Source organism: Strigops habroptila, chromosome 5 (assembly GCF_004027225.2).
Source record: "Strigops habroptila isolate Jane chromosome 5, bStrHab1.2.pri, whole genome shotgun sequence".
Classification (NCBI taxonomy): Eukaryota; Metazoa; Chordata; class Aves; order Psittaciformes; family Psittacidae; genus Strigops; species Strigops habroptila.
This window is the reverse complement of record NC_044281.2, coordinates 17,984,242-18,006,714: the sequence shown is the minus strand read 5'-3', so window position 1 is coordinate 18,006,714 and position 22,473 is coordinate 17,984,242. Positions and strand designations below refer to the sequence as shown.

The 22,473-nt window shown below is 51.3% G+C and overlaps 3 protein-coding genes across 3 annotated transcripts; all 3 read left to right on the top strand.

Moving 5' to 3' along the window:
• The first annotated feature begins 1,762 nt into the window (after positions 1-1,762).
• Positions 1,763-3,495, top strand: HOXD13 (homeobox D13). The gene is made up of 2 exons (XM_030488710.1): positions 1,763-2,459; positions 3,245-3,495. The coding sequence occupies exons 1-2, from the start codon at positions 1,763-1,765 to the stop codon at positions 3,493-3,495; spliced, it is 948 nt and encodes a 315-aa protein (XP_030344570.1).
• A 5,949-nt stretch (positions 3,496-9,444) lies between these two features.
• Positions 9,445-11,114, top strand: HOXD12 (homeobox D12). Its single transcript, XM_030488708.1, has 2 exons — positions 9,445-10,081; positions 10,349-11,114. Exons 1-2 carry the CDS (start codon positions 9,520-9,522, stop codon positions 10,585-10,587), a joined length of 801 nt encoding a protein of 266 aa, XP_030344568.1. The 5' UTR covers positions 9,445-9,519; the 3' UTR covers positions 10,588-11,114.
• Positions 11,115-16,660: 5,546 nt separating this feature from the next.
• HOXD11 (homeobox D11) lies at positions 16,661-18,929 on the top strand. The gene is made up of 2 exons (XM_030488707.1): positions 16,661-17,555; positions 18,134-18,929. Exons 1-2 carry the CDS (start codon positions 16,949-16,951, stop codon positions 18,367-18,369), a joined length of 843 nt encoding a protein of 280 aa, XP_030344567.1. The 5' UTR covers positions 16,661-16,948; the 3' UTR covers positions 18,370-18,929.
• Positions 18,930-22,473: the final 3,544 nt, after the last annotated feature.

Here is a 22,473-nt window from a genome sequence, read left to right as displayed (position 1 = left end):
GTCGTGACGAGAAAGAAAAATTCATCGCATTTATGGCAATAGGAAGCACAACGGGAGATGGGAATACAAATGGAAAGACGTCCGGAGAAATAGTCTCTCGTTTCTCACGACTTCAGTACGTTAGCAATGCTTTTCACTAGGAAGCTGCATGCAGGGAAATAAAAGGATGAGAAACTTGTGCCTCGACAAATCGTCCTTCTAATTATATTTGGTTTCATGTTCTGAGAGTAAATACTGGCTCGACTTATAACCGAGTGAAACACGTAGTCACGTCTGGATCACTCTTAGCTGATTATGAAAGATTAATAGTAATTAAGTGGTAATAGAACGTGTTTGCTATACGGTTGTTGCTGTGCACCCTTTGTCATTCGTATGAAGCAGTGCTGAGGCTTTGCGCGACACTCTGCGCTCCCGCTCGTCCCCTCCGCGCCCGCGGCAGCCCACCAGTCCAGGGGGAGGCCCACCGCCTGCCCTGCGAAAACACTCACAGCCCCCAAATCTTGTCAGCACCGAGTTTCACCTCCACGACAGTTGCCTCTCTTCTCTCCTGCGTCTGAGCCTCCTTCGGGACAGCAAACATGGCCCCAGCTCTATGCTTTTCAGAGGGCGCGAAGTTTCCCTGCCTTTCTCAGAGGAGCTGCCGCAACTTGTTGCCCTCCGCACCCCAGGCGGGGTTAAATGTCTGTAATATAGAACCGCGGAGCGACAGGAGCCGGCCCAGAGGGGCAGGGGCTGTGGCAGGGGCTGTGGCAGGGACTCGTCTTGGGATCTTTCTCCATTTCCAGCTATTCGCGCTCCTGCAACTTCCATCTCGACCCAGCGGGAGAGTCGAGAGAGACGACAGAAGGATTTGCCACAGTCTTGGGAAGTCACCACCAGAACAGCCGTCAGCATAAGCAAACGCTGCGTTTTAATTAGTCTGCCTTACCATGACACGGAGTGGCACTGCAAGGGGATAAAAGCCACATCTAATGAACGCCGGCTTTAGCATCTTGTGCTGCACACAGCCATGGTGCCTTTTCCTGGCTGGTAGCGATATCGGGGAGGGGGAAGGGGGGCTAAAAGAGAGATCTCCCATGGACCGAGAGCTCAGTGGAGACGGGGGACCCCTTCTCCCCTATAACAAAGCCCTCTCATTCCATACATGTCCCGGAAGGAGGGAGGTGTGGAGGATGGGATACAAAGACCGTGCTGGGGTTTTCTTCACCCTGCCGCAGACACAACAACGAGCTGGGGAAGGTCTCCCCTGGGATCCGGTCAGACCCCTGCGGCTGCTTCGACCAGGGCCCCTGCCCGCGGCTTCAAAAGGGCCAGCGGAGGTCCTTGGTCCTTCGCTGGCCCTTTTGAAGCCGCGGGCAGGAGGAAGGGGGGGATGAAAGCGGCGGGGGCGAGGCCTGCCCGGAGGGGCATCTCCGCCGCCTGCCCGCCCGCCCAACCCCTCCCCAGCGCCGGGGCCGCGGCGGGGCGGGAGCTCGGCTTCGGGGCGGGGGTGGGAAGGGAGGGGGGGCGCCGCCGGTGCGGACCGGGGGGCTGCGAGGCGAAAGGGGCAGTGCGGGCAGCGGGAGGGTCACATGTTTCGACGGCAGCCTATGAGCAGCCCCCCGGGCTGCGGCACACTAATCTGGAGCCGGCCGCCCCCATCCCCGTCCCCCCTCCCAACCTGGACTTCGTTTTTATAAACGTACCGCCAGGATCCAACCTGTTGGAGGCAAATAACCATTTGCATCATGCCCGGCCGGGGACCGAGCCGCCGCCGCCCGCGATGTGCAAGGCCATGAGCAAAGCAGCGAGCTGGGAGATGGACGGACTGCGCGGCGACAGCAGCGGTGGCGGCGGCGGCAGCGGAGCCCCCGGGCAGTGCCGTAATTTTCTCTCCTCGCCCGTTTTCGGGGCGGCGCACACGGGCCGAGCGGCCGCCGCCGCCGCTGCCGCCGCCGCCGCCTCGGGGTTCGCCTACGCCGGCGGAGGGGAGCGCTCGGGGGCGGCGGCGAGGCCCGACCCCCCGGCCAAGGACTGCCCAGGCTCCGCCGCGCCGGCCGCCGCCCCTGCGCTCGGCTATGGGTATCACTTTGGCAATGGATACTATAGCTGCAGGATGTCCCACGGGGTTGGGATCCAGCAAAACGCCCTGAAGTCTCCCCCACATGCCTCTATTGGCGGCTTTCCCGTGGAAAAGTACATGGACGTCTCCAGTCTGACCAGCACGAGTGTCCCCGCCAATGAAGTCTCCTCCAGGGCGAAGGAAGTGTCCTTCTACCAGGGCTATACAACCCCCTACCAGCACGTTCCTGGGTACATAGACATGGTCTCAACGTTTGGCTCTGGGGAACCGAGACACGAAACATACATATCAATGGAGGGCTATCAGTCTTGGACTCTGGCTAACGGCTGGAATAGTCAGGTTTACTGTGCCAAAGATCAGACACAGAGCTCACACTTTTGGAAATCGTCCTTTCCAGGTACGAGAGGGAGAGAAATGGTCTGAGCTGCACCCCCTCCGCACCTCCTCCGCCTGCCCGTCCCTTCCCCCGCCCCCCGGGCTGCAGGGGCGGCCTGCCGAGGTGGACACGCCGCACAGGCACAGAGCGGAGAGACGGGGGGGACGATGGACTTTCCTTTTTCCTTCCCCCCCCACCCCCGAGGAAACCTCATCCTGTGCTTTCCACCCTGCGGGACAGACCCCGGAGGCCCCCCGCCTCCCAGCGCCAGGGTTCCGGTCCCCGTCCCGGAGGCACCAGGACGGCCTCCGGCTTCTTCTCCCGCTGCCGCTTCCCTCGGCAGCCGCGTTTGTGTTCGCTTTTGCAGCTTGCAGGACGGTGCGCGAAGGCTTGCTCTCCTCTGCCTCTCCGGCCGGCGACTGACGCGGCCCCAGACCACTTAAGAGGCTGGGAGTAGTGAGGGCACAGAGGCACAAACCACATGAAAACAAACCCGGGGAAGCACACACCAAAGCGAGTTCTGTGTGTGCGCTGCCAGCTCCGACCTGCCCTCGGCCCCCCGGCCAAAGAAAGCCCCTGCCGTCCTGCACGCTCGCTAGCGATGCATGCCTGCAAAGTGATGACAGTCCATCAAGGTCGTGGTGCTTTACTAACGCGCAAATAATGTGGCAGTGTAAATAATAATAAACTGTAAACAACCCGGCATTATTTATTTGCCCGTGAAAACCTGTGCCCAACAAGTATAGGTTAAGCTTTAAACGCCTGTAATAAAATTCTAATTTTTCACATAATGTCTTTTACCATAGGGGACGTTGCACTAAACCAGCCCGATATGTGTGTCTACCGGCGTGGGAGAAAGAAGCGAGTGCCCTACACAAAACTGCAGCTTAAAGAACTCGAGAATGAATATGCCATTAACAAGTTCATTAACAAGGACAAGAGGCGAAGGATATCCGCAGCCACAAACCTGTCTGAGAGACAAGTTACCATTTGGTTTCAGAACAGGAGGGTGAAGGATAAGAAAATAGTCTCCAAACTGAAAGACAATGTATCTTGATCTATTAGTTGCGGACAGTGGTGGATATATAAACTCAATTTACGACCAGCTAAAGACTTTTGGAAAGACTTGAAAATATATTTAAATTTTTTTTTTTCTCCTTCCAGAGGTGGTGAAATTTCGGGAATTGTTTTCCATGGAAGTCAGCGTTTTTCTCTCAGTGGAAGAGAGTGCTGACAAGTCTTGAATTATAGTTCCGTTTCTTCCTTTTGAAAACAATAATAATATTAATATTAATTATATTTTCTGTTCTTCCCTCTAGGCCAGTATAAACGAATTTAAATATGTTGAACGGTTGCAATTATAACTTACTTAAATGCTTAACTCTTTGGGGGGGGTTGTGTAATTTTTTTTTCCTCTGAACAACAGTCAGTGCCAAAAAGTGTCAGTTTTGATTTGGTATCGTAAACTTCAAAACACACCGACTGAAAAAAAAAATATCAATCGGAAAACGCAAGAAATCTGGAGTCCGGACCCGTGGCTGCACCCGGCTGCTGCCAAAACCCGCCGAGCGCACCGGGACCCGGAGGGAATCGAGAATTGCATGGAGGGGTAAAGTGTGCAGCCAGGTTTTGGCTTTTTCGAGAGAGGGAGAATATTTCCGATCTGTTGCGGGGCGAAAAACAGAGTCCCGAGCATCTCCCACTGCGCTTCCTGCTTCGGCAGATTTGGGTTTGGTTGGGGTCGTTTTTTGTTTGTTTGGGGTTTTTTTTGGTGTGGAGGCTTTTTGTTTGCTTGGGGGTTTGCGGGTTTTAGCGGGGGGTTGTGGGTTTGGGTTTTTTGGGGGGGTTGTTTGTGGGGGTTTTTTCGTTTGTTTGTTTGGGGTGTTTTGGGGGGTTGCTTTTTTGAGGGTTTGTTTTGGGTTTTGGGGTGGGGTTTTTTTTTGTTTGTGTGGTTTTTTTCCCCCCCCCCCCCCCCGCGGTTCCGTTTTCAGTAGAAGGATTTCATGTATTTCGTATTGCCCGGTTGCCAAAGGAGCCGGCTGTTCCCAGCTCTTCGTGCCCGGGCACTCCGCGGAGGCGCCTGTCGGGGCACCTCGGGAAAGTGCTTTCTTTCTCCGGGACTGACGGGCCAGCTCGTACTGCAGCCCTGTGTGCACAAACCTGCGCAGCCCCTGTGTAAAATGTCCGCTCTAGCCTCTTTGTCCGGACAAGTACAAGATTCTTCTCCTTCCTCCCGCCAAGGCGTTTAAAAAGTAAAAAAACAAAACCAAAAAACCAAAACAAACTCCTGGCCGGAGAAGTGAAGGTCACCGCTAACTTTTAATTTACAAAACTAAACGGGTGTTAATGACAGAAGCAATAAATAAGGAAGTTCAAAAGATGCCGTAATTTATATAGGCTGAAAGGCTAGGATTTTGTCGATTTTTTATTATTTTAAACCTAGTGTGCATGTTATGATATACACAAGGTGATCAGACACCCTAATCAACTACTAGGAGAGGGAAGCGGTATCCTCTCTGTTAATGTGCCTCGTCTAATTATTAAAATGTGTGTGTTCCGAGCTAGTATTATTTATTATAATATCCTATTGGTCTAAACATTTTGATTACCAGTGTATGTAGGTAAGACCTACGGTAATACTCTTTCTTCGTAAACCATATCTTTTTCTTTTCTTCTCTTAAAGTCTGCTTTTTCTTTGTGTTGGGATTATGGGCTGTTCCAAGCTGTTAACAATGTTGCCAAACTGTTCTTGAACCGTCTTTAATAAAACTATTTCTTTTCGATATGTATATATAAAAGAGAGGACAAAATTCGCCTTCTTTTTGCAGCACGGCGTTTCGCGGGTTCCAGACTTGCCTGTGGTCTTCCCAGGGCCACTTAAAGAACGCGGTTCTTGGGAAAGGAGAGGTAGATGAGATGCGAGGCACATTAAAGTAGGGAAAGGCATCTCCGAGCGCCCGTTTCCGCCGGGAAAGCGATTTTCGAAGAAAGAAAAGCTGCCAGCTGGAAATATCCTAGGTGGGAGGCAAGGGGGTGTCTCTCTCTCCCTCTCTGCCTGCTCGGTGGCCAGAGCAACTCAGCGCCCCTCTGCTTCCCCTCCCAAGCTGGCCCTTGCCGGTGCCCCGGAGGGACTCATCGGCGGCTGGAGCGGCCGGCCCGGTCCGGCAGCCCTCCGTTCGCTCTGTAATCGGCTGGCTCCAGTGGGGAGTTATCTTCCTCCTCCTCCGCCCTCTTCCTTCCCCTTTCTCTTCCGCTTGCACATTTACGGCTTTCGAGGCGTTTATTTTCCCCGAACAGATGGGGAAAAAAGTCCATCTAGGAGCATTTTAGATTTTATCGCAAAATGCTTTTTTGTTTGATTCTGGGAACAGAGGAGACTTGTGGGTCACATCATCTAGGTACCTGGAACGGCCCTCTCTGCTGGTGCAGCCTTGTTTTCTCTGAATATTTTAAATTCTTCTTTCTCCCCCTCCTTGGCACCTCCCCATCCTCCCTACTTCGGTTCTATTAAATCCGGAGAAGTTTTTCCTCCCAAGGAGTCTCCCTCTGGCTGGGCACTGCCAGAGCTGTTGTGTTTCCCGGCGGTGGAGCCGTCGCAGGCTGTTCCCTTCCTCCTTCCAGGCTTAACCTTTGGCTTTGTCGGACTCCGGGGTCTCAGAAGATGCAGCTTTGCCACGGTCAAAGCTGCCTTTCCAGGACAGGAAGAAACACGAACTGGCTGGCAAATCGGTGCCAGATGGAGAGGAGTCGCGTTTTAATTTTGTAACAACGTGTAGAAACGTTAAGAAACCAGCAGCCACAGCCGGGAGGAAGGCGAGGCCAGGGGTGCGGGCCGGGGCACAGCAGCCATCCACCTACAAGTGCAGGTTGAAAGACTTTTCAAAGCCTGGAGCTGGGACACTGACAATCGTTATTCAAAGCCCCTGTGCCCGCAGCCTGGGCTGTTCCCAGCACGCATGGACCCGGCTGGGCCCTGGGGCTCCGCGCTCTCTGCAGCGCGGACGCGGACCCTCCGCGCAGCAGCAGCTGCAGCCGGGCACAGCCAGCCGTGTTTAGATAGAAGGGCATAAAGCTTCGCCCGAAATGTAGCGCGCATTAGTACAGATAATTGGTATGTACCTCGACAAAGTGGCTTGCAAATGCGCAGTGGCACGATGACACATTGCAGGCCGGCTGCCTCGCCTGCCCCGCAGCCACCATGGAGCTTGCTCGGCTCCTGTCAGGCAGAGCGATTTCCCAGCCATGTCTGAGGCAATCCTGCCATCTCCTGGACAACCCCCGGAATAGGCAGAGGAAGCCTTCGCCTCTCTTCAGGAGCCGCGTTTCCGAGTGATAAACGAGCGAGGGAGACTACTCGGTCACACGCAGAGCAACCTTCATCTGTAAGCTGGAAGAACATGTATGCCAGTGCAATCATAGCGTGTGGTCAGCTCTGATGTTCAGGCCGATCCGGTTGCCTACTTAAAAAAAAAACCTAAAGAGCGGAAAGGAGCGTGTGAAAGCAGCCCTCCGGGTAGCTCTGTTCCTCAGCGGTGATATTTCCTGTACAGACACAGGCAGGGGGACACCCGCGGCACTCTATCGCCGCCCCCCAAATCAGAAGCCGGCTGGGGCTGCAAAAACCAGCACCAGTCCGTCCGAGGCTCTCCACCCCGCGGCGGCGGCCAGCCGCCCCTGCAACAAGATGTTTCTGTCAGTGCTTTTCCCTGCAGATTTAAACATAAACATGGCTTTCTGCAGCTGTGTCTCCAGCTACTCCCGATTTTTTCTTTTCATATTTTTTTCTCGGTATTAATTAGCAATTACAGATGAGTTGAACATTAATTGAAAGCTCTGTTTTCTCTAACCCCATAAAAGTTAGTTTGAAGTGTCACCTTTCTTTCCGGTAACTGGGAACTCACATCCATTCCTTGTGTTTATTGCGGGCAGAAAAAAGTATAGTCTTTGAACAGAAAAAGTTCCTTCTCTTTTCTGAGAAGCGAAAATCAGAGTCAGCTTTTTCGTAAAAGGCGATTATGAAAATAAACTATTACCCATCCTCATGGAGAGAGAAAAAGCAGAAAACAAGCAAGCTAACAAGACGGAGGTTCAATTGGTAGACATAACTCAAACAATAAAAATTAAAGGCAGTGGTCAGTAATATCCTCCAGCGGTGCCTGTGTGGTCCTGTGTGGTCTAGGAGAGAGTAATCATTTAAAGCTTTCTTCCAGGGCAATGAAATTACTGCAGAATTTACCCCAATTTCCCATTAAACAGAAAGATGAATTTGATTAGGAGAATGTCAAGAAGGGCAGTGTCTCTGATCTCGGCGTAGAAATAAAACCAAGATTAAAACTATGATTAACTGGACAATAACACAGAAAATTAACCCTACCTGTTAACTAGGTTCGAGTTTTTAACAGAGGTAATGAAAGTGGCCAAGTCCGGGCATTAAGGCTCTTGAAGCTGAGCTCGCTCAGACTCGGGAGATTCTGTTGGAAAAGAGGCCGGGAACAGAAAGGGCCGCTCCGGGCGACGGATGGGCCTCCAAAGGCTCCCGCGGGGCCGTGGGACGGCGGCACCGGGAGGGGTCCGGCAGCGAAGCCGCCGAGGGGCTCGGCTGGGCTCCGGCTGGGTGCTGCTTACCGAGTCGCCCAGCATATTAGCCCCTGCGGGGGCCTTTGGGTGTAGCACACGGAGCCTCGGCTTGCGCCCGTGGAAAGAACACCGCCTGCCGACCCGCACGGTCTGGGGAAGGACACGAGCAACGTCCTGCTCTCAAATATGATTTTGTTCGTACTTACTCCGGTACAACGGAGAAAACGGAAGAGAGAGAGAGGAATAATTGGGCTGTTGTTTCATCTCCTTAAAATATAAAAATATGTATAAGCTCCCCAGAATAACACCGTAATAACACAGTAAGGGATAATTTTCTTGCCGGGGAGAAAAAATCCTCATACGCAACTTGGGAGATAGCAGCAGGGTACCCAGACGAGCTGACTCTGCTCTGCCCACCGCTGCACTCCCATCCTCTGCTGCAGAGCAGAGCCGGCCAGTTTCTTACTTGCAGTCTCTTTCCATTCTGTTTGTTTGTATGTTTGTTTGTTTTTTTATCTCGGAGGGTTGCTCAAGTAATTCCTTGTTATTGCTGTTGTTATTCTCGGTCTGTTGGTGTTTGTTTGGTTGCGTTTTAAAGACAGAATAAACTTCGGGTTTTAGAAGTGTCGTTTAAAATCTTGCCTTCTCTTCAGAATGAAGATGAAAGGTAAAAGGGATAAAAAGGGCAGACGTGTGGACCTAAGAGAATACTAGTCATTAGTGTACCAGAATGACGATCACGGTAATATCCGAACAATTAAGATTTTAATTGCAAGCATATGCAGATGCATATCATGTTGCTCGCAATTAAAACAAACGCTGACAGAAAAAATAAAAGAAATAAAGCTGACAGAATGCGTGTTCAGCCCACAGACACACACACAGAGGCACAAGGTGTGCTCGTCTGCACAGGGGCAGAAACACATCCGTGTGTCCTAAGCACTCGCATCTCCTTCCCGTTACCGGGACGAAGACATCGTACGCTATTCCCAGCTCGCTGTGCACACTTTTATCGCGGGGATAGTTTTCGCCCCAGCAGCTGGCCAGCCCTTGGGGGGCTCCAGATCGGGGGTGCTGCCCAGGGCTGGGGGGGGGGGGGCCTGCCTACTCTGGAGGGGCTCCGCCGGGCCGGGGCTGCGCCCGGGGCTGCCCTGTCCCCTCGGCAACTCTGCAAATGTTTGGTTTCCCCTCATCTTCTCGCTAGCGCCGCAGCTTTGCCAGCCAGCCCCGGCCACTTTTATAGAGACCATGTTTTCCCCTCCCCCTTGCGAGCTCGGTATTTTCATATTTCAAGTGTTATCATAAGACTTTTTAAAAGGGGGGGAAAAAAGAGACAGGGGAAAAAAAAGGGGGGACTCTGTGGCTCGGTGGCTGGAGGCGGTGCTGAAATTACCGGCTTTGAAGAACCTGTCTGCAAAGTTTCGTCCAATCGTTTCAGGCTTTCCGCTTATTCCCTGTTGTAACTAAATACTGCTGTAAGAACAGCTGAAGTCCTTTGTTGGAAATGTGTGATCGCAGTCTCTACAGATCTGGCTACGTTGGTTCTCTCTTGAATTTGCAATCTCCAGATTCTTTTTATTTTCCCAATTTGCGGGCTAATGGCAGTCAATTGGCGGCTCTGCCCACCATTTCCTACCCCCGGAGCTCGATCCCCTGGACTTGCTCAAGTTCGTGCGCAGCCCAGCCGCAGAGCCACGCGTTCGGCGGCGCGGCGCAGCCTTACCTCCCCGGCTCCGTTCCAATCAACATCAGCTCCAACGGCAACAAAGAGTGCCTGGAAGACAACAATAAATATTACGCCCACGATGCGAGCTCCAAACAAGAGGAGAGATGCAGGCAAAGGCAATCTTTTGCAAATGACCCAACTGTTACTCACGCAGCCAACTTAAAGCCCGTAAAGTATGACCACTCGAGCCTGCAGAGGGGTTTGCATGGCTCAGCTGCTCTTTTTGAAGTGAATTCCTGCACTTCCAGCTTAAAGGAGGAGATCAAGAATTCCGTCAACTTGAACCTGACAGTTCAGCCCGCAGCAGTCCAGTCATGCCTCAGACCTTCAGTGCAGGATGGTATGCCTTAAATATCTCGCTTTAGCTAGAGGATACCTAGCAATACTTGCTTTCTAAGAGATGCCTGTAATTGCTTTGTAACCCCCCTGTAACCCATTCGGAGCGATAATCTCTTAATCCGACTCTGAGGTAGATAGCAATTGTGCTGTCAGATGTGCTTTGCCGGATTTGCCGACCTAGTTTAGCCCTGTTATCTTGCGGGTTTTTTTGCATATTCTTTCTAATGCCCAGACCTGATCCACTAAATTATCGACGTGTTTGTTGTAGGTTTGCCTTGGTGTCCCACCCAGGGGAGATCAAGAAAGAAACGGAAACCTTACACAAAACAACAAATTGCTGAATTGGAAAACGAGTTTCTCCTCAATGAGTTTATTAACCGGCAGAAGAGGAAAGAACTATCAAACAGACTGAATTTAAGCGATCAGCAAGTTAAAATTTGGTTTCAGAACCGGCGGATGAAAAAGAAAAGAGTAGTAATGCGAGAGCAGGCGCTTTCTATGTACTAGAGCAGAGTCTGCCCGTTCCTGCATGAACTTGTGCCCGGAGTGTTCACCCCTAGAGTAGAGCATATTCGCGAGTCAAACGCGGGGACTGTGGTTTGTGGGTTGTTTTTGTTTTTCCCGTTTAAACCAAGTTCTCGAAATGCATAGGCTTCCTGCCTAAATTGGCAGACGCTGAGTTCTTAGCCAAAACAAAGAAGACAAACCGGACCAGCATGGAAACCTGTATTATCAGCTTTTTACCTTTCTTTCTCCATTTATATATATTTCCTCCTGCTTCTTACCCTCTCTTTCCTCGAAGAACGAGTGGTGCTAAGCTAAAATTGATTTTTTTTACCTGTATGTAAACACCATTTTGCAGCAAAAATAAAGGAATAACGCCTATTAAAGACGTCAGCTCTGTGAATCCCAGCTGCTCCCTTCATCTGCTGCTCTGCACGCCAGGGCGAGCCTGCGGCGCCGGCTTGTTTTGTGGTTTGGAGTAACCTGTTCGAGCAGCGATGGGGGAAAGTGGTTAGCAAAGAAACCTTTTTCTTTCTTCTTTTTTTCTTTTTCCCTTTTTTCCTCCCACCCCCTGCTCGGAGCTGCAGATTCGGCCGCAGCCCGGCGGAGAGTGCACGTGACACCCGCGCAAGGCCCGCGCGTAACCTGCGCGCCAGCTCCGCGGCGGCGCCCGCTCCCCATGGTCCACTTGCCCGACGGCAGTGGCACGGGCAGGGGCAGTGGGCGGAGGGAAGCCTATGTACCGGCCAGGGAGGAGGGGAGTTGCTGCCGCCCCGTTCCCCGGGCACAGAGGAGCGGTTCCTCCTTGGGGCGATGCGCTCCGCTGCCCCCGCCTTGCGCCAGCTGGGCCCCGGGGGAGCGCAGGGTACCGCGGTGGCGAACGGGCCGCAGGGCCCGGCGCAGGCAGCCTCCGAGGCGCAGCCGCCGGTGCAGCCCCAGGTGACTGGGCCAGGCCGGGCCCTGCCCTTTCAGCGCCGCTGACTTTGGCCTTGTCCAAGCGCTGCCCCGAACAAACAGGCGGAGGAGAGCGGGCGGTGCTGAGGCCGCGGCGGGCTGGGGTCGGGGCCTGGGCTGGGGCAGGGCTGCGGGGAGCCGGGGACAGCTCTCACCCCGAGGTGCTGCAGGAGCTGGAGAGGAGAGAGCCAGGAGGGTTTGGTGGGTTTGATTATCCCGAGGGACGGTCCCCATGGCCGTTTCCGCAGAGTCTTTTATGAGGGAAAGAGGAGACTGTTTTCGGTTTTTTTCCCCAGATATAAACCTCAGAGGATAACCCAACCAGAGAGGCTGGGAGCATTGCCCAAGCTGTTTGATTATTGGTTTAGGACGAGAATTAAATCGATTTTCCCCCCGTCTTGCTGACAGGCTTTCTCTGCCGGGAGCCGCCAGGCTTTGCAGCACGAGAGCAATCAGGCTGGCCGGAGCTGCAGAGCTGGGGGAAATGCGGGGTGTTACTGCTTTGGTCTGGTACTTCAGAAAATAAAAAACAATAATTTTAAAAAATCACGGAATTTTAGGGCCGTATTAAAACTCCTTTTGGCTGCAATCTCCACCCAAATCTGTTTCTAATGAAGAGGCGTTTCCACATGCAAAACCTTGGGTTGTCTCTCCCAACACTAATAATAACAGCGCTGGCAGAGCCTGCGCTGTTTTCTGGTCTATAACGTAGGCTCAGATATGGTTGTGTGGGGCGTATGCGACAAGGCTAAACAACCAGAAGGAATGGCACAATGCAGCTACCTATTTACACGGGGCTATTGCCTTCCTGAAGGCAATAAACTCATTATTTCATAAAGGGACATATTTGACCTTCGCTCATACCCACTCGTTTGCTTGCTAGTGCGGCCCGCGAGGGCACGGTGGGCCACATGATTTTGGAGGTAAAAGCCGGATCCCTAAGCGGGTAGAAGTGCAGCCATCTTTCCGAAAGCTTTACAGAGGTCCCCAAAGGTAACTCTGGGGTGGTGTTTCGGGAGGCAGAAGAAAACCCAGCCCAACTTGGAGGCGCATTTCTCGCCGTCCAGAATGGCCACCCTTGCCGCATTGCCCATTGCAGAAGAAACCTTGCCTCGCCATGGCGGGGTGGCTGCCAGGGGAAGGCAGAGGTGCGGCAGCGCCGGGTGAGAGCTCCCCGGGGGCCGTGGTGAGCACCTGGGCACCCACCGCCAGAGGCACCACCCCTGGGTCCCTCCAAGTCGTCGAGGCGCTCAGCCCCTGGGCTGGGAGCTGGCGCATTGCAGACAATGGAAGTCCCTTCATTCTGTAGTGTTTCCCTAATTAAAAAAACTAGAAGCAAGCTCAACGGTGCAAGCCAGGAGAAAAGCAAAAAACAGATAAAGCCCTTTTTCTTATTCTCTCTTGGAATACTATTCATCCGGCTACAGTCCATGAGAAATGGACCCTTTATGCCGTCATTCCCTATCCTAACCCGCCCTAGTACAACCAGTCCCTTTATTACATGGGTGATGTGAAATCCGAAGAGGAACCTCGGATGAAAAGATGTGAAAGGCGATGTATTATTTATCAAACGTATCTGACCCACGACGATGGCTTATTGTAGAGCTTCTAGCCCAAATCGCCCACGGAAGGATCAAAACCAGAGGAGGTAGGATCTAAATTGCGATGTGACGCGAAAGTACGTGTGTTGTGTATCTCTGTATGTGGCTGTATATATACAGAAAGAGAGGCACATATTTCAGCAGCGCCCGTTGTGTGCAACCTTGTGTGCACATACACACACACACACAGATGTGCATACCGGTGGGCTCGCACCGTGTACAGACACACAGGCGGTAGAAAATGGTGCATGATTTCACGCGTGCCCATGCCCCAGGTCCAACCTTTCCTGTGGAGCAGCGGGGGACAACACACAGCCACGCATACCCCCACAAACACGCACACGCACACGTGTGGCAGAGCTGCAGACATGGAGTGCGCGCTGCCTGTGCGGCTCTGCCTCCTCGCACCCGTCTCACCCGCCCCGTGGGCACATGTGTGTGCACACGCGTGTGCGGCACGCCGGCGGGGAGGGCGTGCAGGAGATGCACCCGAGTGAGGTGGATGTACCCCTCGCCTTCCGGCTGGATTATTTCGGTTGTCCTTTCGCCCCCTGCCCAGGCTTTGCGGGTTGCATGGGGTGCGCTGCGGGAAGGGGGGGGAGGAGCGGGCACCCGCTTGCGGGGCCCACGCCCGCGTCCCCCCGCAGCGTGCAGGCGACCGTCCATCCCTTTATTTATTCCAACATAAACATCTTTGCATTCCGACCGCAGCCCGAACGTGATAAAGCCCTTCCGAGGGGGCTGTCCATTCCTGCTCGTTTGATAAGGCTGCAAACGCAACTCGACTGGTTGGGAATGGCTCTGGATGCCTTTGTGCTTCCTAAAAGAGCATAAATAATTAAAGTTTGGCAGGGAGGAAAAGCTTTCTTGCAGAACTGTAGTGGCAATAAATGAAATGACTCAGAATCTCTTCTCCAGTCGGTTTTTACGAGAGCTGCCAGACAGTGTCTGTTCACGTTCTCCAGATACTAGGGGCGCCATAACAAAGTTAAGGTCAAGTTAGTGTCTTATCTTGGGTGGCACAAAACACCGCATCTTCTCCAGCCGGACTGGGTGTATTTTTTAAACCCGAATGTTATGCGAGTCGCCTTGATTTCCACGGAGGGCTTTTGGAAATGTCAGTTGGACCTGAATCCTTGGTAATTCCAGTCAACGGTTGCAGATGTTTCAAGACGCCTAACGGTAAAGTATTCGCCTGACCGTGGACATGATGAGCATTTATGTTTCGATGGTATCTAATCTGAGTGAAGGAAAAAAAAAAGGAGGGGGTCTATATGTGTAATTCTCAGAGCTGGGCTGGGAACCGACCCCAGGGTGAAAATGCTGTGGCAGGCGGGGACCCCCAGCTCTGCCTTATTCCAGCGGGGTCTCTGCTGTGATATTGGTCTTACATTCCCCAAATTAGATTGTTTTTTAAGGGACTGTTTCGTAAAAAGTCTGTTTTCGCATTAACAAATCGTCGCCATGTCTTTGAACTTGAATTAGTTGAAACCAGTTGGCTCCTGCGCCAAAATTTAGCTAATGCTAGGCTTGCTGCATCGAAAGGAAGGTAAGGCATTCTGGCTAAGGCTTTATTAGTTGTTTGAACGGTAAAGAAAATGAAGCTCCTTAGGTTCCCAGAGCCATCTCTCCTGAGGAGATAGGAGATAGGCAATGAGAAACCTGGGAGCACAATCCAAACGGATCCCTGCCCTGCTCTGCTGCAAGCTCAGGGTGGTAAGCGACACAGGAGCCATTTTAACTGCACAGACATCGTTTTTAGGAGGTTGCTCATATGTTGCATCAGAATCGAAGGGGCTCGAAAGTTACCGATAAAAGAAGGGAGTGATGGGTTTGTGCCTTGGTTTTCAGTAGTACCTCGCAAGGGTCTATCTCCTGGAACCAAAGTGTAGCGTCTGAGGTGGTTTGCGAGCGAGACCCCAAGGCAAAAAACATATTGAACAAAGAAAGGAAAAAAGGAAAGAAAGGGAGGAAAAAGGGACAATGAGTTTCATCTTATCTGCTTGGCTTTGGTCTTTTGCTTTTTAGAAAGGGCAAGCTGGGCTGCGGTGAGGAAGCCCCTTGGGCAGCCCTCCCCTGCTCTGAGGGTGCCGGAGGATGCAGGAGGGGCACCGCCGATTGCGGCGGGGAGGAGGGTAGGGTGCGGGGAGCTGGGTGCCGGGGGCAGGGAGCAGGGCACGGGGGGCAGCCCGTGCTGAGGGGCTCCTCGTGTCGCGACCCTCCGCGGCGCGGAGCCGAGGGCTCGCCGAGGTGCCTGTCGCAGTGGGGTCGAGCCCTTGGCGGGCACCGCGGCCTCGCAGAGCCGGGGAGCCCCCGGGCCTTTCCCTTTTGCCCGCGGTGATCTGGGGCCAGTTCTCTACCTGCCGGGCTCTCTGTATGCTGTGGGATTTGGGGGCTGCCTTTCTGGAGGTGATCTGGGGCCTGCCGCTTGGCCAGAGCGCCCGGGGGTCGCATGGGTGTCAGCGTGTGGCCCCGCTCAGCGTGGGGAGCTCTCTCAGATTTTGGGTGTATTTGGAGAGCGGCATGTGGCGGGGCTGCTCTGGTTATGCTGTACAGTGGCGGAAAAAAGGCATTCCCATAGAGAGCTGGCAAACGTATCTGGAATGAGGAATTGCTCAAGCATAGGGCTATTGCTGGCGAGTATTATTTATTCTCTTCTTTTTTCAGCCTTTGTGACCTGGGTTGTGCTCTTCTATGTAAAATAATATTTTAAGGAGAAAAAGAAAATTGGCAAAAATGAGCCCTCGAAGGCAGGGCGTACGCGGGGCTGGTGGCTGTTGTGCGTGTCGCCCACTCCCAACCCTGCTTTTCCCTTCCAATGAAAATGGACATTTTGGTGGGAGTTGGAGGCACGGGAACAGAGGTCACTTTGTGTGCTGCTTTGCTTCCCAAGGAAACCGTGCTGGGTGGACCTCTCTTCCTGCACTAGCCCTCTGCTTTCCAGAAGAGCCCGAAAGTGTCTCCCTTTCATAAAAGCGGCTTCTGAGAGATGTTCTGTTTGTGTATTTCTGATCTCAGTTTGTCTCTGGCGCCCTGGCACAAGCGCGCAGTGTTTGGGCTTGTAAGCGGGGAAAAATGAAGTGATCGGGACTCGGGCTCTGGATTTTGTGACCGGCTCTGATGCCAACTGTGGATTGCTAGAGCCGGGCGGGCCGATCCATCCGTGCGAGTGGGACTTGGCTTTCCTGAGTGAATCATCACCCGCTCGCTCACCATCTGCGTGAGTGGTGGTGGCCGGCGAGCATCGCTCCCGCTAACGAGGAGCCACAGGGCTCCCGAGCCGGGGGTGCCCGGTCGGGCGCCCGCACCCTGCGCCCCGGGGGCTCCCTTCCGCGACGGCGGCTCTGCTCCCCTGTCGCTGCGGGCGGGCGGGCCGGGCAGCGATGCGGGCGGGGGCTGTGCACCGCGGGGCTCCACGCCGGGCTGCGGCGGTGGTGGGCAGGCGCCCGCATGGGCGGCGCAGCCCCAGGTGATCACCGGCACCACCGACGTGTGCCTCATCGCCGAGGGAAAGGCTGAGGGTGAAAACCGGCTGTATTTGTACAAAGGCTGCTCTCGCCTCTCCGTGCTGGGAGGGCTCTTTGGAGCGGTGTTAGGAGCCTTTCCGAGGGGCTGATATAGATATAAGGACATTTCTGCATCGCGTCACGTGACATAATTACCACTAGAATCAATCAAGATGAATTGCACGTCAGCACACGGTGGGGATTTTTTCTTAGTTGATCCTGTCCAAACCCTCTTGTGCAATAGATGGATCTTGTTCAATGCATTGAAGCCTCCTGGTTGCTTGCAATCGCAAAAAGGAAGACATGACTGAGTTTGACGATTGCAGTCACGGCACATCCAACATGTATCTGCCAGGGTGTGCTTATTACGTCTCACCCTCAGATTTCTCGACGAAACCCTCTTTTTTGTCGCAGTCGTCGTCCTGTCAAATGACTTTTCCTTATTCTTCCAATTTACCTCATGTCCAACCTGTGCGCGAAGTGGCATTCAGGGAATACGGATTAGAGCGCAGCAAATGGCAGTATAGGGGCAGTTATGCTCCTTATTACTCAGCTGAAGAGGTGATGCACAGAGACTTTCTGCAGCCTGCGAACAGGAGGACGGAAATGTTATTCAAAACGGACCCTGTCTGCGGCCACCACGGACCGTCTCCCGCCGCCTCCAACTTCTACAGCTCGGTTGGGAGGAACGGCATCCTACCACAAGGCTTCGACCAGTTTTACGAGGCAGCCCCCGGACCCCCGTACCAGCAGCACTCCGAGGGCGAGGGGGACGCGGACAAGGGCGACTTGAAAGCCCAGAACAGTACTTGCAGTAAAACACCTTCCAGCCAAGAGAAGAAAGTGACACCAGCAAACAGCGCCGATTCCCCTTCTGGTGAGGCTGTTGCAGAGAAGAGCAACAGTTCAGGTAGGTATCAGTAGTAAATCGGGGGCAAGAGTACAAGGCCAACACTTTGTCAAGCCGCATTTTATGTGCAATTTTATAAGCATCCAAAGGATTTTATATATCCTATAAGATTTCCTTTACCGTTGTAAAGCGTGTTTACGATAGGAAACCAATTTAGGTGGGCTTAAGGTATTCTTGGAAGAGGATATTAATTGTTACTAAATTGTTGATTTGGCGGGGGGGAGACGGGGAGATTTCACAGGTAATGCTCAGAGCTGCCCTCGGTTTAGAGCTTAAGATCTTCGTTTGTTTGGGGCGGGGGGTGGGTGAGAGGAGTTTGAGAAACTTGGAATTTTTCCAGCCCATTTAAATATCTCTCTGTGTTGCTCGAAGTGCTCTCTTTTAAGGAGAAGTTGGGAAATATTCACCTTTTTGTTAACTCACCCAGAGAGCGAAAGCCCCGGGAATATTTTTTCTTTTAACTGCTAGAGGGCTGTTATCCAGGCAGTGGGATATTGTCAAAGTCTCTGACCTCTTCCTAGCTGAGCGTGTTCGCAGCAGCAGCAGTACAAATCAGTTTCTTCTCTCTTGAATTTCAGCAATTCCCCAGCGATCAAGGAAAAAGAGGTGTCCCTATACCAAATATCAGATAAGGGAACTGGAACGGGAGTTTTTCTTCAACGTGTACATAAACAAAGAGAAAAGACTGCAGTTGTCCAGAATGCTCAACCTCACTGACCGGCAAGTTAAAATCTGGTTCCAGAACCGAAGGATGAAAGAAAAGAAACTGAACAGAGATCGACTCCAATATTTCACTGGGAATCCCTTGTTTTGAAAAGAGTTTTAAAAAAAAGAAAAAAAAAAAGGAAAAAATTAGAGAGAGCAAGAGAAAAGGAACAAAGAAGAAAAACAAGGAATATCTCGGTCTCTTTGACCTGCCATCTGAATGCAAAAGTAAATTGGTTTACATGACACATCCACCCTGCGGAACTCAAAGTTTCATTTTCATGTGCAACTCCACACACTGAATGGCCACTGGAGATTTCGGGGCTTGGCGGAGCAGATTCCTGATAAGGGGAAACTAGGGCAAATCCAAGTGTCCACTCTCCAGTGTTTTTCGCCAAAGGTGCTTTTTTTCCTCTCCCACAGTGCCAGCAGTGGACCCGCAGTGTGTCTGGTAGTTTTTGCTTACAATTCATTGAGTTCGGGGGGGGCTCTGTTGTTGCTTTTGAGCTAGGGTAACACTTTCCTCCCTTTAAGTGAATGCGGTTTATTTAAGAGATGGTAAATGTAAGTTCGCTATATATAAAATATATATATATATGTTTCTATTGTCATCCAAAAGCATGGGCCACTGTCTTTTTCATGTGAATAAATGGTTTCTAGTAAAGTTAAGGTTATAACTTCCGTGCACTCTATGGATTTCCATCTCCAAAGGATTCTAGCTTTTCCCGGGTTAGAGCCAAGTTCAGTTGAATAATAATGGGAAGCAGCCTAGTCGGGTTGTTTTAAACGCGTTTAAACCAAGAATAGTTTAGATGTGTAACTCTCCCTTTGTAGGTATGCGTAACCTTCCCTGTTCGCCGTGAGGCAGAGCCAGCATGGCTGGCTGCAGCCCACCACTTCTGATGGGGCTGCAATTGCTGTAAACATTGAAAAAGGCTTTTATTTTTAGTTAAAAGAAGAAAAATAAATGTCAGTGTCCCAGTAAGCCCAGAATCCCCAACGCCAATGGCTGTTTACTTGTTAGTGAAGAGCGAGGCAGAAAGACGGAGGGCTCGGAGAGAGGCAGACAAGAGGGAGCTATAAACAATTGGCACTAGTTGAGGGGAAAAAAAAAGGAAAGGAAAAAAAAAAGAGACCCCTTTAGAGGCAGAGGGGTGGATCTCTTGGATGCTGTTCCTGGGGAGGGCGAGCGGAGCTCCGGGAGCGCAGCCCGCGGCCCCATCCGCGGCCGCGATGGGCCCTGCGCGGGGGCCGGCATCCGGCAGGGCTCCGCTCCGCGCCGCTTTATCTTGCGTGACCTGGCTGGGCTGTTTACAAAACCTTGAACTGTCTAGACAACACCATAAAACCCGAGGTTCTAAACAGCTTAATTGGGTTATATTATACACCTTCTGGTGGGTGAAAAGAGATTTCCGCAATGTGCAATAAAGGCAAGGAGTGAGGAAAGAATTTGCCTGTTTTGAATAGTAAGAAGCGGCGGCTGTAGCTACGCTCGCATGCAGGAAAGGCAAAAGTGCCCAAATAAGTCAGAAAAAGCCATAGAATTCAAAAAATGGAAAAATAGAAGCGGAGTGGGGCATAACTGAAAAAAAAATTTTAAACCCTTTAGCAAGAAAAACATAAGTGTATGCCTTTGAACTTCCAAAATGTCAAGGTCATCACCTTTAACCTTTCTGAATAATTAGGCGCCTTAAGGTTCCTCTGTTATTTTCAACCACCACCCACTCTCTCTCTCTCTGTGTCTCCCTCCCTCCCTCTCTCACACACACGCACAACCACACACACACAGTTATTACCGCATAGCTGGCCGGATTAGCAAATGCATCATAACGCAGAGAAAGCCCCGGCCGGGTCGAGGTGAGCTCTCGGCGGCGGGCGGGAGCGTGCCCCGTTCTGCTCCGCGCCCACCCTGGCCAGCCGACTCCCGCGTCCCTCGCCCTTCCTTTCCGCGCCCAGGAGTTCGCCCCAAATCTCTCTTTTTTAAGGTCTAAAAATAACATAAAGAGGGTTTGGGTTTGGGTTGGTTTGGTTTTTTTCCGCTCAGAATGATAATAGGTGGACTGTAGGAAATGCTTCGTTAGGTAAGGAGAAAGACGGTCTTTCTATGCAGGTTTTCTGCGGCCGTGCGTTTCTCTACAAAGCCCATTAATTAGAAAAGCGAGAAGCGGTGGGGAATTTCTCTCAGCGTTTCGCCTGACCTTATAGCAAAATTCTCGCGTCTCTCCCGAGCCTTAATCCGCAGGGCGAGAACGAGTCGTTTGATTTTTCTGTTCCCTGGAGCGCTTTAACAGTCTACCTCAGCGGATTAATACGCCTTTAAAATGCTAAGACACAGCAAAAAGAGGGCTGCGGAAACCGAAACAACCCAGCATATATAATCTTGCATAAACTCTCAGGGATAGCAGGGTTACTTTTCTATTTAAAAAGAACAAGAGAAACCCGTGATCGGGAGCAGACGGAGCCGCGGAGAGAAGAGAGCCCCAGGAGAGGCAGGCGGGCGGCAGCTGCAGTGCGGGCAGCGGCCACAGGGGGGCGCTCCGATGCGCTGCAACGCCCGCGGCCGCCCGGCTCCCTGAGAATAACCCCACTGCTAATAAAATAGCTAATATACAAGTAACGATAAGATTTCAGGGCCTTCCAAATGAGAAAATAAAGCATCAAAAAGATTTATTAAACAAATAACCCATAACTGTGACGTGATGGAGAAATACGCCACTTTAAAGAAGAAGAAAAAAAAATTTGGTCGTAATCTTTTATAATGCATCCAAGCTTTAAAAAAACCCACCATAATTTTAAGGGAAAAAACCCCAAACCGCCAAAACTCCAGTGATATCCCGAATTCGTTCCCTACAACGGAAATCTATTTATTCCTTTAAGGACAGCCTTAACGCCAATGAAACAAAAGTAATACAAACCCAGTGCGTTTCCACAGTTTATCTTCGGTTCTTAATCCAGGCTTTTCTTAAAATAAACCTTTATGTACAGGAAGAATAATTTTGAAAACATATTTTACTTAAGGCGAGATTAACGTTAGATCCTAAAGAGGGCTTATTTTTTAAAAAGACAGAGAGAGAGACAAAAGGAAAAAGACGATATTTTTAATATCCGAACATCACTTTGCCAAGGCATTGCTGAATGAAATCCCTCTCTTTAAAAGTACTATGGAGATCTATTAAAATGAAACTAGAGATTAGAAAATTAAAGTGAAGCTTATGAATTTCCTGGATGCTCTCCAGTGACCGAGCATGTTCCGGTTTTTGTTGGTTTTCTGCTTTATTTTTTCCCTCCAGTGCGTAGTTTTGGTCAGAATCTGAGGAAAGAAAGGGCTTCGCTGCTTTCTGCTTATTTTCAGAATTCATCGAAATCTATTTCACGTTGTGTCAGCCATATTCCGCATTTTTTAAAGCCCCGTCTCTCCTGAAAGCATTTGCTGGCACTTTGTCTGCTGTGTTGTTGGGGCTTGGGGTTGGTTTGGTTTTAGAAGTTCATTGTTAACACTTTCCTAGAAATAGCCTTTCCATCAGTAATAGAATCGCATTGTACAATCTGAAATCCTTGGGATCCCTGACGCCAAAGGTAGTCCTTACAGGCGCAGCCGGATCCCGAAGGAAAATCCCCTGGTCTCTCGGTGGAGATACTCATTTCGAGAAGGAAACGTTTAGCGAAGTTTTTGTGTTTGTTTTTTTTGGCTTGGGAGTGCTCCTTGTGAGCGCCCAAACCAACCCCAAACCCACCAGCCTTCATGCGAGACGCTTTAACCGCTCGCAGTTACAGTGAGGCCGATCGCAGCGAATGCGAACGAGTGATGGAAGCCAGGATGTATTATTAAAAAAAAATCTATATACCAGAATATGGAAAAGCCACTTTCCTCTTTTTTGGATCATCATGTAAATGCGATGATTCTCCACTAGCCTCTAACCTCTTATATTTTTTTTTTTCCACCCCTTTCTCTGTTTTATTCCTTTGGATAGAAAAGGCTGTGAGCTATTTCCAAGTGTCTATGGGTTTGTCCTTTAAGGAGAACGAAAAGGGCATTTGCTTATTTTCTGATTAAAATACACATGCGGCAGGAATCTGCCGAAAGCTAAATATGCAGCCCAAATACCGAGGCTGAGGGCTGCATCGGCGGCCAACTTACAGGCTAAAATCTAATCGTAGCAGATACTCACTTCTGTGTCCGCAGAAATATAGAAATACAATAAAGGAAGGGTTG

Bases quoted from the DNA above. Each gene is read 5' to 3' on its own strand.
- HOXD13 (XM_030488710.1), top strand. From the start codon at position 1,763: ATGTGCAAGGCCATGAGCAAAGCAGCGAGCTGGGAGATGGACGGACTG. The intron at 2,460-3,244 runs GTACGAGAGGGA...CTTTTACCATAG, and splicing joins TTGGAAATCGTCCTTTCCAG to GGGACGTTGCACTAAACCAG.
- HOXD12 (XM_030488708.1), top strand. From the start codon at position 9,520: ATGTGTGATCGCAGTCTCTACAGATCTGGCTACGTTGGTTCTCTCTTG. The intron at 10,082-10,348 runs GTATGCCTTAAA...TGTTTGTTGTAG, and splicing joins CAGACCTTCAGTGCAGGATG to GTTTGCCTTGGTGTCCCACC.
- HOXD11 (XM_030488707.1), top strand. From the start codon at position 16,949: ATGACTGAGTTTGACGATTGCAGTCACGGCACATCCAACATGTATCTG. The intron at 17,556-18,133 runs GTAGGTATCAGT...CTTGAATTTCAG, and splicing joins AGAGAAGAGCAACAGTTCAG to CAATTCCCCAGCGATCAAGG.